Here is a 17,742-nt window from a genome sequence, read left to right on the forward strand (position 1 = left end):
AGCGGACTGCAGTAAGTGACTGGTTTGGGGGGGGGAAGCCCACATCAACCCAAGTGAAAATGAAATACTGTCGAGAAAGTTCAACATGCCTGAACTTGCCTCAGACGATTTTCGATACCATCTTCAATCCAACTGGCATGTATGAATTTGATTCCCCCTTCCTTCAACTCTACACCTACATCACGCTACATGAATTCTGAGTAATGCAGTCCGACGATCTTTCAATAAATAAAAAAATAAATAAAATATCCAGCTATCGCTTGCTGCCAGTCAGGGTGGAGAGAGTGTGAAGTTTCAGCTCGGAGCTTCGAGTCTGCCCTGATATGACTCCGCCGTTTCTTTTTTTTTTTTTTCTCGCTTTTTTTTTCTTCCCGAAAGTAAGCACAAGCCTCTCGCGCCTCCTCGCCATCCGAAGACGGCTGCCGGCCCGAAGGCCACGGTACGAAAACCACGGCGAAGCGCCGGTTATCGACACTGGATGGCCTCGGCGTCTGTCGTCTCTCTGCGGGGGCCGCGTGTCTGGAACAAACCTGCTTTTTGAGGATTTTTTGAGTGGGAAAAGTGCGCGGAACGCGTGGGTGGCGGGGAAGAAGTGGGCGTTCGTGTTTTGCCACGGTTCGGCTGAACTTCTCGCTCGGTGTTGAATTTTCCAAGTTTAATTAAACGCGCCGCACTAGTTTGTTTGCTTCTTTATTTCTCGTTACCTCTCGCTCGCCGCGTGCGCTCGCGTGTCTGTCTGGTTGAGTGACAGCCACGCAGCATCCTGCTTCTCCTGCATCCCCACCAGCACCACACCCCCACTTCCTCCCACTCCACCCCACCCTACCCCCCTGACTCAATGGAGTGTTTCCGTAGCTAAACTACGGCTGCTCCCCTTTACTGAATCACCGGCGCCCTGCCTCATGCATTCTCCGCGGAACATCGCCATCAATCATGCGTGGCGGCAGTGGCCTAGGGACTGGCTGTCAATCTGTGTGTGTGTGTGTGTGTGTGTGTGTGTGTGTGTGTTATGAAAAAGGGTGAGTGAGTGTGTGTGTGTGTGTGTGTGTGTGTGTGTTTCTTTATCTGCACTCTCCAACGGTAAGCTCCATTAGGGGCTTTGCCATAAAGGGTGTGTGTGTCTTTGTGTGTGTGTGCGTGTGCGCGCGCATGCACGTAGGCGAGCGAGCATCACAGGCTGAGCGCTCACTCGTCAACTTGACCTCTCCCCTCATTTCTCTTGACTCCCTGTTATTCAAAACATTGCTCATTGTAATTCTTTAAGCTTTCCTTCCTAAATTGAAACAGGCCGACTTCCTCCCCGCCCGACTTTTCTAACGAGGGGCAAAACTTAGCACTCAGAACGCCCGCGAAGAGCTGAGGCAAAATGACATAACAGCAACCATGAAACATTCATGTAGAGGTGGGGGTGGGGGGGAGGAAGGGGAGGTGGTGGGCGGAGGGGGTGTTGTTGTACTCATGAGCGCTGACATCACCCCCCTGCATTTTTAGTCAGTGGGAGCCGCGAGCACGTGCACCGAGACGACTTGGCCTCGTCAGCTAGCTGACTGGAAAAGATGGCGTTCTTTTTCGAGGATGGCGCACAGAAAGAAATGCAACGCAAGGACGGAAAGAATGTGTTTTCTCAAACTCTACGTGCTCATCAACCAAAGGTGTCGAAGAGATTTGTGCTCTGCGCTTCTCGCAAAAAGTTTGTAATATTTGACTCTCGTCTGAGGCCTTAGCTTGACCCTAAACTTCTGGGTGCACACGTCCAACTGTTTAGTGTTTCAGAACTTATTGCACAATACAATGTTCTCCAAACAAGGCGATGAAGGACAAAAATCACAAACACAAGTGCGCAATCAATTAATCCACAGCTGAATGTTCTGCTCCAGTGACAGTTTGTATGTAAACAGTCGTCTTCATCCCGCTGCTCACATTCTGGCATCATGAGACCAAGACGACGGCCAACAAAAAGGTCACAAGACAAGTTATTGGTATGTTAATGTTATTCGTTGTGCTTTGCTTTGGTTCCAATAAATTTTACTGATGAAGAAATGACCATTGCACTGTTCCACTTTCATGACAAACTGCTACTGTCATGTAAACATTTTCTCAGAAAAGTTCCTCCCATCACAAAATTGAATCATGGAATATTACTGGCGAATCAGACTGGTAAATCCCTCTCCGCAGTCTTCCTTCACCGCATGACCCGAACACTGGATAAATGCCTGTATAATCATGTAATTACCGTTTGTTCATTATTTCAACAATGTTTCTGTGCAACGCCCCAACCCGGACGAATGATAATGACTGAGCTCAACAAAGGGGCCGATGAACTCTAATGCTATTCTGTCCTACTGGTCAAATCCCATCCATGAGGGAAGAATGTTAGATATGATTGAAAGCCTCGTAACTACTAATGGACACTGTGAGGAAATTGTAGTTGTCATTTTTTTATTCACGTTATCAATAATGGACCTTTAATTTCAGCTTTGCAGCAAAAAAACGAATGGGAAGTCAGAGAAATGGAAATGCGAATGGCCGGCATTCAGCGACAACTGGCCGCCCCCCCGCTGGCTGCAGGTGGACTGTTTGGCACGAGGTAAAAAGCCCTGGAACAGGTGGAATGGCGAGATTCAATTCAACTCGATTTGCTGCTGTCCTGTTTGCTTTGCTGACCCGTTGCGAGGCCGTGGGGAAGCTGGAGACAATGGCAAGCTGGCAATAAACTTGTTCCTGGAGTTGTCTGTCTGTCACCATCCTGGGGGGTTTGAGAGGGGGTGTGTGGAGGGGTGAGGCAATGTTGCCAGTCATGCTAGTACCGGATCATCTAACATGCAGGCAGAAGTCTGCGTGTGAGTGTGTAGTCTTGTAGTACTTGAGATTGGCCTTGGTTTCAAGACCACTTTTTCAGGGTCTCGGTCTCGTCTCAGACTCTGAGGCATTTTTATTCGGCCTTGTCTCGGTCTCGGACTGGGTGGACTCACCCAAACTCGCCCAACATTGACTCAAAAATGCCGCTGAATTGCTGAAAAGGGATGTTACTGTTTTATTTAGAAGAAAACTTGAATTATTTTCTGTTTTGTTATTTGTCTTTGATCTATAAAGTCTTGGTCTGGTCTTGGTCTCAAACCTCAAATGTCTTGTTCTTGTCTCGATCTGAATACTCTCGAATCTTGATAATTTCTTGGCCTCGGTTTGTGCGTTCTTGACTACAACACCATGTGTGTGTGTGTATGTGTGAAGGTTTGAAGATGGAAGCAGGAAGAAGGATCTTCTCCTGGTAGTTTTCCCACACGACTTAAAACGGCAGTTTTAGAATCCTTTGTCTTTCTGTGTGTGCGTGTGTGTGTGTGGGTTTTTTTTTTTTTTTTTTTTAAGATTCATTGATTTGCTACAGCGACGCCTTTGACATTAACACCCTCTAGCTAGCCTGGTAGAGCACTGTGCAAATTTGGTTGCCTGCCCAGCACCCTTTTGCAATAGCAAGCCAGTCTGTTTCTTGTCTTTTCCAACAAAAATGAGCCAATGTCAGTGTGTGAGATCTGGATGTATATTTTTGTTCGAGGGTAAGGCAACTCACTAGATCAGCTGCGGGCCGAATGGAAGTGGTTCCACTCTCCCAGCAACAACTCAATGATTCATGGAAATGGTTTTGATGCCATCGTTCTCAGGTGGGAAGACGGCACATTGTCGCTCCAAGCAAGAGAAAGGAGACGTGCGAGAGAAGCAAAAAGAACATAGGCGGACGTACGGGTCTGCTTAAGAAGAACGATGGCAACTTTCCTGTACTTTCCTGAGATTCACAGACTTTCCTGAGCACGCGCACACCCGCGCACAGGCGCCATTCGAAAGAGTGGGGAGGAGGGTGGAAGGAGAGGAGGTGGAGGCAAATGATAATCTGGAGGGCACAAAGCTTTCTAGGTTGGATAGTGGCACAGACATTGAATAGGGCTGCTGACTGCGATAACGCACTGCCCCAATGGCTGGAGTGTGCGCATGCACACACACACACACACACACACACACTCCCAAACACACGCTTTTTTTCTTCCCTGCTCAGTTGTGCTCACAGCGACACACGCACACACACACACACACACACACACACACACACACACACACACACTCCCAAACACACGCTTTTTTTCTTCCCTGCTCAGTTGTGCTCACAGCGACACACGCACACACACACATACACACACGCACATACACACACACACACACACACGCCCTTGGAACCGAAATTTACTTTTTTTCCGCACACTTCCGCGCGATGCAGCACACGCGCGCTCACAGGCACAGCAAGGAGCTGGTGGCGACCGGCTCGGCCCTGCTGATAAGACAGAACGGAGCACTTCAAAGCGACGATACTCACAGATAGAAAAACAACCTCGACTAATAAAGCCCCCTTCAAAATGGCCGCCGGGCGCCTGCCGAGACGCACAGCCTGGCGCGTCGCACGCCGTCGTCACTCGCGCTGTCGGCTTAGCGGTTGCGTAATCGCGTCATACCCTCCGCTGATGTTGGAGACACCTGCAGCAAGTTTGTCAATTGCATGTTCATTTTTTTTCTTTAATCAAGGGAAGTTCCCCGTGTTCAAAGCAAAAAAAGCTAATTGGAAAGGCGTCACTTTTTTTCTCTATTTTTTTTGGCTTCCTGTTAGGTAACTTGTGAGTCATCTGCATACACCTCAAGTGTCTATCTCAGAACTAAACCAGTATAGCACAAACATACAGTAGACACCAGACATAATCTTCTAAATGTGACTGAACGGGACGTCTTAAGCGGCTAACCTGGAGCTACTTCATATTTTCATCCCATTAGCGATCGCTTAGAGCGGAGGGGAAAATGCCAAATCAAGTCGAGACTTTCAGACCTCAAACGAGCGTAGCGCCGTGCCATGGCAACACGCTACGCTAACTCCTGTCCTCTGTCCAGCTACCAAGCTGCGCGCTTCCCTTTTCCAGGCTGTTGTCCTGGCTGGACCCGCTCAATTTGGCATCTGGTTTTTTTGGCAAAAGACTCGGCGCACCAAGGCCAAACGCGCGCAGAGGGCCTGGCCGGGGCAATTCAATCGATAAGGACACACACTGCAGGAGAAGAACAGGTGCAGCAGACTCTCGCAGGCACGGTTCAGTCTCTGTCAAGACAGTCGCGTCGTAATCTATTTAGTAAGGTGCGAGATAAGCAGGGAAGGGGAGGGAGGGGGAGGATGAGGCATGGGAGCAGAGGCGCTGGAGTGTGCACGCAGGTGCCACCGAGTCGACGTGTTTACAGTATTCTGTCGCGACTAAAACCATTAACTGTGACTCAGAGTTGAGAATCCTTTTATTTTGGTAAACTGTGACAATTTTGTCGAGCGGGAGACAGTAAAAGTCCTCAAAACAGACATTAACATTCTTTCAAACACGGTCTTGCCGCAGCAGCGCACCCCTCCCCCCCCCATGCTTTTTCAACAATCATCGTCACCATTTGAAAAACAGGACACCTCACCCGCTACACAATACATGCCATGTGTAGCAATGTAGCCTAATCAGCGATCTGTTGAAAGAAGGTCTTCACTTCAAACAATTAACACATGTCACTTCTGCCAACTTTAGCGCGTTCCCAACATTTCCTGCATTTCATAGCCCACCGGTGCCAAGGAAGGAAACGACACAGAACGAAGAGGACGAGGGCAGTAAACAAGTGCCGAGGGCAGGGAAAGACAAAAGATAAGCTGCGCCCGACTTCCTTAGGAAATGGAGCACTGTGACTTGGGCAATTAAGAGTTCAAAGGTGAAGACTTAAATTTCCGTGAAGGGATGGACTGGTTAGCAGGGGTTATCGCTGCACAACTATGACTGTTTGATTACCCTCCAATGTCAAAAGAAGATTTACACTCTTGGTGCTTGGGGAAAATGGTTTCAGCAAAATAATTTTAAATTCATACGGAAAATGCATTTTTAATGTAAAAAATAAAGCACTGCAGTGAGCGAATACGTCTGCATATTGCATAAGTTCTTTGTTTTTTGTTTGTTTGTTTGAAGCAAATCATTTTTAGTTTACAGTGAAAGAATTCAACGCGTTTCTCCAGAATTTGATTTTTTTTTTTTTTAACACTGTGCGGAACAAAAGCCCTGAAGAGTTTTCACTTCCAAATTGAAGAAATGTCAACCCTTTGTTTGTGGTTACTGAATTTCACCCACCCTTCTGATTTGTGAAAGGAAACGTGCAATCACACAAGAACATGTTAGCCAAAAACACTCATTCTGTAAAAAAATAAAGATAAAAATCCTCCCATTTCCTGAACTATTTGGTTACGTACTGTTTAATGTTAAATTTACGCAACACAGCGACAATGTTGCAATCATAATTAGATTTTTAGCACGTCTTTCTCTTCTGCATTTGTAGCCAATAGGTAAGACAAGATTTATGAATGTAGTAAAAGAGAAACTGAAGTTAGATGACGTGAGAGAAGAGGTTGCAGAGAGTAGAGTTAGATGGGGACAGGTGACTGGTTGTGGCTTACAACTAAGGACAATAGTCCAAAGGGGGGAAAAACTCACTAGTTAGCACTTGCATGTTCTGATCTGCCCTTAGTTTTATCATGCAAGTCACACCGTAAGACATATGATATTTGTTTGACTATGATGAAGCATTGCATAAAATCCTTCCACTGCGAAACACCACAGTTGCACAATGCATGTGCACAATAACAAACCGGCTATGGGCAAGAGCCCTGACTGTGCCTACAAGGATATCGGGCTCGAACATGACCTTCAACTATCTGCTGACAAACTCAAGTGATGAAGAAAACACTTCCCCCACCCCAGGCAAAATACTGTTTACGCTATGAGGCTGCGTTATGGGCTGCATGGTGGTGCACCTTGTAGCAAGATGGCCACGGGTTACACTCCAGCTCCTATTATGTGTGAAGATTGCCTGTTCTCCCTGTCTCTGCTTGTTTTCTCTCTGACAGTCTGCCCCCTGCAGTCTCGTTGGTAATTCTAAATTGTCCATAGGTGTTGATGTGAGCGAGGATGGTTGTTTGTCTCCCTGTTGGCCATCAACTAGCGACCGGGTGCAGGCTAAGCATATAGAGAGAACATTAACAGGTGCGCAGTGATAACCATTGAGTAGCACTGCTGTTTGCTGTTTATTGGGATGCTGATGTGAGGGCAGGGGGAGGGGGTCAGTGTTTCCAAAAGGAGGGAGTAGTAGGTGGTTGGCCTTAAGAACCGAGAGGACAAAGCCTAACAAGCAGAATTTTGCATCCAGCGTCATGTACAAAAAACGTGGAGGCAACGGGAGAGAAAAATAAGGGTGAACGACCAACTTTAGCAAAGTCTACTGTGTACAAGTTTGCTCCTTTTCGGCTTTGGCCCTGTTTTTCCACCCCTCTCCCCCCCCCCCCCCCCCCCCCGCAAGATGCAGATAGCATGAATAATTTTGCGACTTTGTCGAGGGGGGAAACTTTCTAAAGTGTGGCAAGGCAAACTGGGGGCGATAAATTATTCAGATATTTCATCGGAGCCACGCGGCTTGCGTAGGGCAGGCTTCTATAATATGCATGTAAGAAGGCATGATGAAACAACCCCATAAACAGCAGAGAATGAGCGAGCGTGTTCAGGGAGTGTGGGGCAGACAGCAGGGGCAACACAAGAGGCAAGTGACTTTGACTCTCCGTCTCCGTGTGGGCGTCTGCGCGAGGCCTCTATAATATATACATCTGAGGACGCTTGATGAAATAGCCTTGTATGATGCACCGGGAGGAGGCCCGGGTTCTGAAAAAAAGAGGGCAGATTAAGCGAAAGATACGGGCGACCAAAAAAATAATAATAATGAAATCAAAAATCTTAAACAGAAAGAAACATGAGGAAGGGGAAACATTGGAATTCCTGCCTTTGTGAGAGCACACTCGTGAGAAAATGGTAGGAGAAAGAACGGGTATTTAACGGATGGAGGGAAAACACAAACAGACACGGGAAACAATAAATGTCGGGAGGCAGTTTACTTTTCTTAGCTACCATGGGAGGGAAACTGACACGACCGCTTTGTGTTGATACAAGGGAGTGAACCTTTAGTGCCCGGCCTCGTGATCAACGTCATATTTTTGCCTCTGAAACAAATGCCACGCCGAGTTTAAGCAATGACCTCACCTTGGCCGGCTTTGTTTGTCTATCGGACAGACAAAACAGTGTAATTGGGACTCCCTTTTCCTCCATGGCCTATCTCTGCCTAGTCTCGCTCTCTGTGGCCTGTTTCCCGTCTCATTTTATATTTTTACAAAGTCCACACGAGCGGATACAAAGGCAGGGTGAGCACGACGCTAACATCTATAATGAGTGGAAACCCTCTGAATGGCCTCTTTCCGTATCCTGTTCCCTGCACTGATTCAGAGAAAAGGGAACCCGCGGCTGCCGCGATAATCACTCAGAAAATATTTTGTACGGTCAAAGCAATGGCCTCCATACGGTACGCAACGAAACCCGAGTTTGAATCAATTGGTTTGCCAGTTAATTTTCCGGAAAAAAATGAGAAAATCATGCAGTGAAGGGGAGTTAATTAATTCTCAGTGTTCATTGAGCGAAGGCGCAGGGTGAGGAGCGGAATGAGGGAGTGAGGCTGCATTGATTGTGTTTACCTATCTCCTGCTGGTCAGCAGTCTGGCTTGTTGCGCTGGAGGTCATACCCAACATTGAATCCCTAATGATTTCCTCTTTAGCGCCTCGGGAGAGACCCCCCCCTCTCCTCCGTCCCCCGAGCTTTGTTATGAACGTGATCACACTCTCAACTCCCAAATAAGCTTGTCTGCAATCAAATGGGGAGACGCAGAACTAGCTAGCCGAGCACCTCTTTGCCCACCCGTACGTCCCGTACGCACTTTTGGCCTCACTTTGGCACATTGAACACGGATCGGTAGAAACCGAGTTTGACGGTGCTTCTCTCAATAATTCCTTGTACTGCGCCTCCTAACTGCGTGTAAGAGCATGCTTTAATTCAGACATCATTTAATAAGACACGCTGCCAGACTGCCTTGACCACTCCATAGAAAGGTGCTGAAAGGCAATTACGTTGGGCAAATAGCCCTTCAGGCTCCAGGGGCCTAAGCCCTTCCATTCAGATGAGGGGAGTGAAGGGGGAGTCTGGGAGTCTGACCCCACACTTGAGTTGAAAAGAGTCACTCTGCTCGACAGTATTCATTGCCCTGTCGCCTTGTGGTGGGCGACCTGTCCTGGATTGATCTGCACAAAGGATCCGTGACTTTTCTGACCTTACATCGAATTGACTAGATTACGTAAACCACAAATAAAAATCTATTCATTTGATGGTCATAAAAGTGATTTTCCTAGAATGGTTGTATCACAGTGGGAGAATTAGTTTACCCTCAAATAACCTTCTGATATATCAGAGTCTTCAGGCGTTCTTACACCTAATAGACCAGAAGAGTGGATACGACTAGGGACTCGGTGCAATTGAGGTCGCAACATTCAGCAGGTCCGAGTTTGCTTTTACGCTGCACTACACTCTCAAATGAACCAAACCTTTTGATTAACATGTCCCCATGGGAAGGACCAGTGGGGTATTTACCGCAGGAGAAGACAAGACAAGCAAATAAACAAGACGCCTTGCTCATCTGTTGGTTAATGCAGGGCACCTTGCTACAATCCATTTGTTTGGGTTGTGTTTTACCCACAATACCATGTGTTGTAGTCAGCATCCTGCATTCTGTTCACTTGAAAAGGACCAAGTTCTACCGTACGTTGGTGGAAAAAAAGTTTTTGGACACCAAATTCTCGGCAAATATTTCATTACAACAATTGCAATTGAATAAAATTTGTGTCCAAACACTTTTTTCCAAGACTGTGTATTTTTCGGTTGGCCAGTGTTCATGTTTTAGGTCCTCATCAGAGTTTGATAGAAAATTCACACTTTCCCAAACTAACAGGGTAATTCTGAGCAAACAAACTAGAGTTGAAATGAGCAGGGCTGGTGTGAAGGCACAGTCTGTTTGCTTAAGAGATTATATCTGTTAGATAATTTTATTCAAAAAATCTCATATATTAAAAATCCTTTGACAAATGCTTTCAAACAATATGAATGTGTATTTACCAATCAATTAAATCCCTAGAAATGACATCCCTTACATTTTTGCTACATTTTTCTTCTTGGAAAGTATGTGCTTGAAGACTCTGTTCAAGAAACCATTCCTTTGTAATGTCGCCAAGGACGAGGGCGGCAACACCCCCAGTCAGGTGTTTACCCCACGCTGGGATACAACTTCACAGCGTAACATGCAGAAGGTACAACAAAGTGTCACTTTTAGTGGGAAGCTACATCCGAGGTCATATTCCTGGAAGCTGTAGCTCGCCGCTCTCACAGGGAGTGTTTTTAAATGTGATGTGTGTGAGAGCAAATTTCACATGCTGTTGTGACAATTGCCAAGTGCACATGTATTTGACAATTAGTGGGACTTGAACTTATGCCAAATATGCTGTTTTTTTGATTGTCTCCAGTGAACCAATCACGCAAGGCTGGATGGAAAATAAAGATCTGGAAAACAGGATGTAAAATGGGACCTTTACAACCCACACTTCAAACCACAGACACGAAAAAGCTGGCTAGTAAGCCAGCTGTGAACATGCAAATGAGCATGCCAACACCTCTTCATCATTTTAACCTCGGTATTTACTTTGATTTGCGCTTTGGTTTCAGTGTTGAAATGCAAAAGTTTCCACTAGAGCACTCATCACACTGCAGCCATTATCCTTATCTGACCCTCTGTTTGCCTCCGAGTAGGTGCCACTCTGATGAGGGGCGAGTCATACCGAAGCTCATATGAGTCATGTACGTCCACATTGTTCCACACCAGCGCAAAGGCAGAGATACATCTTTGAGTTTGTCAGCATTTTCTTTCCAACTTTATACATCAGAAGGTTGATTTGAATTGAAGAAAGGCAAGAAAAAAAGTGCCAGCGGCCTCAAATGAGACGGCCGGCAGAAAACTAGCAGGGGCAGCTGTGAGGACACTTGAAGCATCTTCTTACAGCTCTTACAAGCAGATGTATAGAGGCTCCATCAGCTCCGTCTCTGTTCTCAAGGAACGCATTTGAATTCATTAAAGCAGCGAGACCGACGGAAAGTGCTGTCAGCTGGCGGAGTAAAAGGCAAAGAAGCGCTTCCGATATGTAAGGAATAGCGGGACATCAGTGGAAATATTAATCCGAAGGCAAAGATCAAGGCAGCTTCTATAATGGCTTTGTAAGCTCTACATTCAACTTGAGGGTAGAAGGGGAAAAAAAAAGAAATAAATAGCTGCTCTGCGGACATTTACCATTTAACTGACAGTGGTGCATCTAGACGTGGCTGTGAAAGTGTTCTTTTTTTGTATTGTGGTTTTAAAATTTTGAAAACATGATGATATAAACGGTTTGGGAAGCAGTCATTATTGAGGCTGATGACAGATGGCTCTTTCCTTTCTTTTAAAGTATTTTTTTCAAAATTAATCATCAGGGACGATGGGCGGCTGCAAGCGTTCCTGATGCCACAACAGAAGACCATTAGTCATTATGACGATTAAAGTTAATGAGCAGCAGATGCATTATAGGTCTGCTAACTTATTTTATGTGGAGGTTTAGTAAAATAATAAAATCACACTGCCTGTTCGATGAATTAAGTGAGGTATAGTGGTAGAGTGTTGCCTTGAGGTATGGGGTTCTCAGACTCACAATCACAATCAGGCAGAGGTGAGTAGTAACAAAGTACAAATATATTGTTACTGTACTTAAGTAGATTTTTCAGATATTTGTAACTCACATGAGTATTTCTTTTAAGATGTTTTACTTTTACTCCCTACATTTGTACACAAAAATCTGTACTCTTTACTTCTTACTTTGGAAAAACATGCTCGTTACCTTTGTGTAGAGTTTACAAGATACACATTCTGTTTTTTTTTACTTATGTAAAATCTTTACTTAAGTATTTTTCTGAACCTGTACTTGCTCACTTTTACTTGACTTCAGGAGTTGCATCAGTATTTTTTTAATTTTATCCAAGTATTTTATTTTTTATCTACACCTTTACTAAAGCACAGAATGTGAATACTTTTGCCACCTCTGTCAAACAGGTCACACCAAAAATACAGCCTTAAGGGGGCGCTCCTTGTGTGAGTCTGTCAAGCCTGGATAAATGCAAGAGTTGCGTTAAACAAACAAGTGAATCCAATGAATTTGCTTGAAAAGGCCATAAGGAAAAGGAACCAAGGTGGAGCTGATGGGAAATTAGGAGCAGGATGAAACATTCAAGGAGGGACCTACCATTGTTGCCAAAGTCCAGCGAGTACTTGACCACATGGTAGTTATTCCACACGTAGAGCAAGTTGTCCCTGGGGTTGTAATCCACGGCGGCGATGTACTGGTAGGAATTGGGGAAGGGTATGTTGACAATGGTCTCCTTGCCCTTGTCCGTGTTGTAGACATAGTCGATCTTGTTCCCCGTGCCCTCGTTGTCGTCGTCCTCGTACACGGTCTTGACAACGTACAGGACGCCGCAGATCATGAAGGCGTTGGACGCCGAGCGCTTGTCGTAGCTGGTGTCCCACGAGCCCTCAATCCGCAGGGTGTAGGGGTTGAGCTGGCTCACCACAATGCGCCCGTTGTTCTGCTCGGTGGCGTAGATCACCCACAGGCCGTTCTCATCCACCGCCAAGTCGATGTCCGACTTGCCACCCCAGCGGTATGGTGATGTGTCGTGGTAGTTGGCGTTGGCGATGATGGCCTCGCCGCTCTTGATGCGTGTGCGCAGGTCGAACTTGACAATGTTGCGGGTGCGCTCCTTGTTGAAGAAGAGCGCGCCGTCGTAGACCACGAAGCCCGTGCCGTCCACGCGGTGCGGCAGCTTGTAGGTGGTCGTCGGGCGTCCGGCGACAAAGTCCTCCTTGGACGAGTACTCGGTCAACGTGTCTGTGCGGTACGGCGTCCACGGCATGTAGTAAATCTTTTCCGAGGCCTGCAGCGGATCCTTGCACCATGCACCGGACTGGTGGTCGGACTCAAAGAGGTGCTCGCTTTGGTAAACTCCTCGCAGGATGCCCGGACAGAGAAACACTGAAGGATGGAACCAGAGAGGAGAAGGTTCTGTTTGGGTTTTTTGTCTCTTCTGTCAAATCAGCTTAATTTTCATGCACTTACTCTAAAATGTCAATGCTCTGTTTTTCCTGACAGAACCAGCTAAACACTTTGCTCCCTGTTACATTGTGCTTGGAGAAGTGGGTATACTCTTAATTTATGCCCCTTTTTAAGTAACCCATTCAGCAAAGGATTAACACCCTGATACGCACCAGAGGGTATTGAGACGCAGTGCCTACTGAAAAATGAGTGGGTATACTCCGTATACCTGCATATACCCTGCATTACACCACTGGTTTTAACTTCACTTAACTGCCAGTAGGTAAGGGCAACATGATGGAGTATTGCCACATTGCCATTTGAATGTTGTTCAGTCGCTGCGACTCCAAAACAAAGCGGCGGCACATAGTCTTTTTTCCCCCTCCAGCAAACAATACCCTCCTCATACGGAATGGAGAGGAGGGAGGGAAAAAAGGAAAATGGCACATTTTGCTCTGCTTCTCGGCTTCGCCTGTATTCCCATCCCACCCCCCATCCCCCCCACCTCCCTCTGGCTCCTCATTAGTCTCATAGCTCTTTCTTCCTCTCTCTGCCTTTCTATCTCTGTCAGGAACAACCAACTGTAGACCTGAGCGCGTCTTTTATCGCCTCCTGTTTCTGCGATTCCTACAATAATTCATTTCCCACCCTGCGCTCGGTATTCCCATCGTGGAGCGCCGGGGTCACGTTTTTTTCATTTTTTATGAGTGATACGGGAGACATAGTAAATTCAAGGAAGCCGGTGCGACGCGGAGTCGAGGGGACCTTTTTGTAATTGAACTGGAATGTCACACACACACACACACACACACACACACATGGACGTCGTGGCAGACAGGCCAGATGTGCACTGTGGTTTGCGTGTTCATCCCAATAATATAATTCCAGGCCGGGGAATATTGATTTAATTTTCATTGGCTATTCAGAGCGCGGGCATAATTTTCACATTACGGGGGAAGCGTTTGAAATATTAAATGTCAATGTTACTCTCTGCTCGTCGGCTCATCGTGAAAATGTGCTCAACCCGTCGAGAGTTTGTGACATTCTGCCGCGACGCTGCTGAATAATACGGGCCCGGAGTGTGTCTAATGAGAACCAGTGTTTCAAAATTGCCTCCATATCCCGAGATCAAACCACCTTAATATAGTGGCAGTGGTCTTTGAGAGAGATGCTACTTTGCTACGAGGTTCAAAAGCGCAAAAGTGACACCCGACTCGCCGCTCCGAGAGTGTGTGTGTGTGTGCGTCAGGATAGCTTGTGTTGCACACACTTACCTTTCTGTTCCACTTCTGCGTTTGCCATAGGCAAAAAGGTTTGAAAGGCGGGGGGAGGGGAAGGGGGTAGGGGGGAGGATGTAAGGAAGAGAAAAGAAGAGCAGATAGAGACAAGAGACAAAAATAGATTAATGATGCAATAATAGGGAAATCGCCATAATACGATCTCAGATCTCCTTAATCGCTCTCATATTTCAAGCTAACCTCGTGATAGCGCCATGATGCGCTCTATGTGTGATTGGTAATAGCATTACGTAAGCGTCTGAGGGGAGAGAGAGGGCGCTGCAGCGGTTGGTGGGGGGGTGCTGTAATACATCTTACACATGTCGCACGTGCGCACATATGGAAACAGGCGAACATGTGGCAGAGAGAAGGAGGGACGCACACAAGACGCACACAAGACACACACACACACACACACACACACACAGAAAGAATAAAACAGGTCAAGATGTTCAGGCGATAAAAGGGAAAAGATTTTCCAAATTCTTTCCATCCATCGCGCTCAAGACCATAGAGCAGGTCAGCACCACCATGCAGAAATGATCCGTGACTGTGTGTGTGTGTGTGTGTGTATGTGTGTGTGGGAGAGGAGGGGTGGAATGGCCACATCCGTGCTGCAGAGCAAAGGAAAGCTGCAAATTGATTTGATTACTTGGACGGCGTCACAGAGAAAAGCGCGTTAAAGTGCCTTCTGACACGCGGCGGGCGGGCGGGCTGGCAAGTGCTGGGCGTGCGTCACCTACTCAGAGTGACTCCTCGTATGAATGTGCAATCATCCCGCTGCGTGTGGAGGTGGGAGCCGACTCGAAGGAGCCGTGTCGCCCTCGACCGCTTCCCCCGTCCAATTCTGTTCGCAGCGTCGCCCTCGGAGCCCCGCACGCCCTCGGCCCGCCAGAGGAAAATGCGCCGCTTTGCCCCCAAAACCCTTTTAAACATACGAATTCCATTTCACCTTTCTACCCCCTGGTGTGCGTGGGGGAAGGCGAGGGGGGAGGGTTACTGAGTGGAATGTGAACATGGCAGAAACCTAATCCTGCAGGCGGTGCCCGCGCCTTTTTTTGAGACCGCTGGAAAGCCACTGAAGACAAAGAGGAGAGGAGGAGGACGGAGAAGAGGAGGAGAAGAGAGGAGAAGAGAGGAGACCTTTGACCTAGAACCATCTCTTTATTGTTTCAATTGCTTAAATAAGGGGGGTCATAATCATCATCATCATATCAATCAACAACTGAGATTAAGATATTCCAACAGAACACTACACAGTACATTTCAAATTGCCCGGATTGAAACAAATTCCTGTAAATCAGATACCAATTTCTAATATACAGTATGAACTCGACTTTCAACCTACGGCCACTAAACCCTGAAACATTAACATCAACTCTGTGGATTCATTCCTTCTGGTTAGCCGGATGCTCATTTTCGTTTGACGAATTAAAATGAATGGCTAAACAATCCTCTTGTTTTGCCATTGTGCCACAGAATATTTAGGACCAAAAAGAAATAACTGGTCATCACGACGCGAATCCTTGAACCCAGCGAGCCGCTGCTGCAGCAGAGAGAAAATGAGAGGAGAGGGGAGGAGGGGAGGTAGGCCGAGCGCTCATTGGGAAAACATTTGGAAGGACTTCCTGAAGCCACGTGTTTATATATAGCACTCGGAGCGCTGAACAGTGCGCCGCGCGCATAAATTCTTTAACACATTAAAGCCCGGGCTCATCACCGACGAGACATGGGCGAGCACGTGACCGAAGCAGAATTACAACGATGTACTCACACACACACACACACACACACACACACACACACACACACACACACACACACACACACACACACAAGCAACCGTTAAATCCGAGGCTCATAAAGAATGCATGGTAACCAACGCAGGCTTAGCGCAAGAGCAGATAAATAAGCAATCTCTGGGATAACGTGTTAAACTGGAGATGAGGGTGCGAGCGTGTGTGCTGGCGTGTGTGCTGGCGTGTGTGCTGGCGTGAGCACCGCCGCGAGACACAAAATGGTTTTCACCACAAAGGGGGAAAAAAAGGGGCGAATAAACACACTCGTTCACAGGGCAGAGCGTCAAAAAGCGGATCCGGTGGGGGAAGAGGAGGGTGGGGGGGGTGGTGGGGTTCTTCACATCACCTGAGTCCCTTGTAAAAAAAAAAAAAAACTCTTTCAGACACAAAGGGAAACAGTGGGTCGGGGCCGTCACAGATGGCCCGCGAAATGTCAAACAAATGTCAGTCAATTTGTGTCTCTTCTCCTTCGGCCTGCCAGGACTCCGCCGCCGCTCTTTTGTCTTTGTTTCAAGGCGCCTCTCGATTAAATCTCTGCCTTCCAAAGTCGACCCCCCCTCCCCCGCCACCACTACCACCAACCCCCCCAAAAAACACCTCCTTCTCCCCACTATCTCCCAGCGTGTGGGCGCTGACAGGGATCACAGCGGAGGTCGATGAGAGGAGAGGCGTTTCACAAGAGCGTCGCCCTTCGTTCATCACGCAGCCCCGCGGGGATCGGCCTGGTTTTTGTACAGGGTTATCTTTCTTGCATTAGCCCATCCGACTCATCATTTGCAAGAAAATAAAGAAAAAAAATGAATAAAAATATCATTCAGACTGCACCTTTTGTGAACAGCTCGTTTATTTCCAGCAGGCCTTTAAATGACCATTTAGGAGGCAACAGCGGAACAATGAGAGTGACAGGGACGCTGACACCTGAACGCCTCGTTAAAAGAAAATAAATAAAAAATCTCCTTAATCAAAACAACTGCCCTGTATGTTGGATTCCGCCTTAACTTACCGCCTCTCTCAATTTTTCATTGTTGGCTCGCTCTCCCTCACACACACACACATGCGGGAGGGGAAAGTACAATCTACCTGCCTGCTCGGCAGTGTAAAGATAATTAGCATTTTTATTGCTAGCATACGCTTTGTTAGGTGTTGGGAGTAAAGACGTGGCGGGGCGGGTGTGCGCACAAAAGCGTGAGCGAGGGTGCGACGCCCGCCGCCATTATCTCTGATCTCCAATCAGCTCAGCCCGCCGAGGGACCTCCAAGGTCACGCCGTGGACGAGCAGGACTTTTCTCTTTCCCGCTACGCGACTCCTCGCCGTGATTTCCCTCTCGCTCTTTTCATTCCCGACCGTCCGCCTCTGGTGAATTCACTGCAGGCCGAGCTGTGCCTGGCCGGACCGGGCCATGCTGCGCCGGGCCGGGCCATTCTCCCACTTCGCTCTGTGTCCTCTGTTCGCCCCAAAACCCCGTCCGCCCTCTCACACGGAGGTTTTATCAGTTAATTTGTTCCCTCTGTTGCCCGTCTGCTGGCCTC

The 17,742-nt window shown here is 47.3% G+C and overlaps 1 protein-coding gene across 1 annotated transcript in view; it reads right to left on the bottom strand.

Annotated features, from left to right (window-relative positions):
- Nucleotides 1-17,742, bottom strand: part of adgrl3.1 (adhesion G protein-coupled receptor L3.1) — a 139,701-nt gene that overhangs the window by 51,959 nt on the left and 70,000 nt on the right. The window contains exons 7-8 of the mRNA XM_076031163.1: nucleotides 14,411-14,425; nucleotides 12,288-13,076 (exon numbers count right to left, since the gene is read on the bottom strand). Coding sequence (XP_075887278.1) covers nucleotides 12,288-13,076; nucleotides 14,411-14,425 — 804 coding nt within the window. The remainder of the gene's footprint in view (nucleotides 1-12,287; nucleotides 13,077-14,410; nucleotides 14,426-17,742) is intronic.

This window comes from Nelusetta ayraudi, unplaced genomic scaffold (assembly GCF_046127955.1).
Source record: "Nelusetta ayraudi isolate G7.1 ecotype Tasmania unplaced genomic scaffold, CSIRO-AGI_Nayr_v1 ptg000004l, whole genome shotgun sequence".
Classification (NCBI taxonomy): domain Eukaryota; kingdom Metazoa; phylum Chordata; class Actinopteri; order Tetraodontiformes; family Monacanthidae; genus Nelusetta; species Nelusetta ayraudi.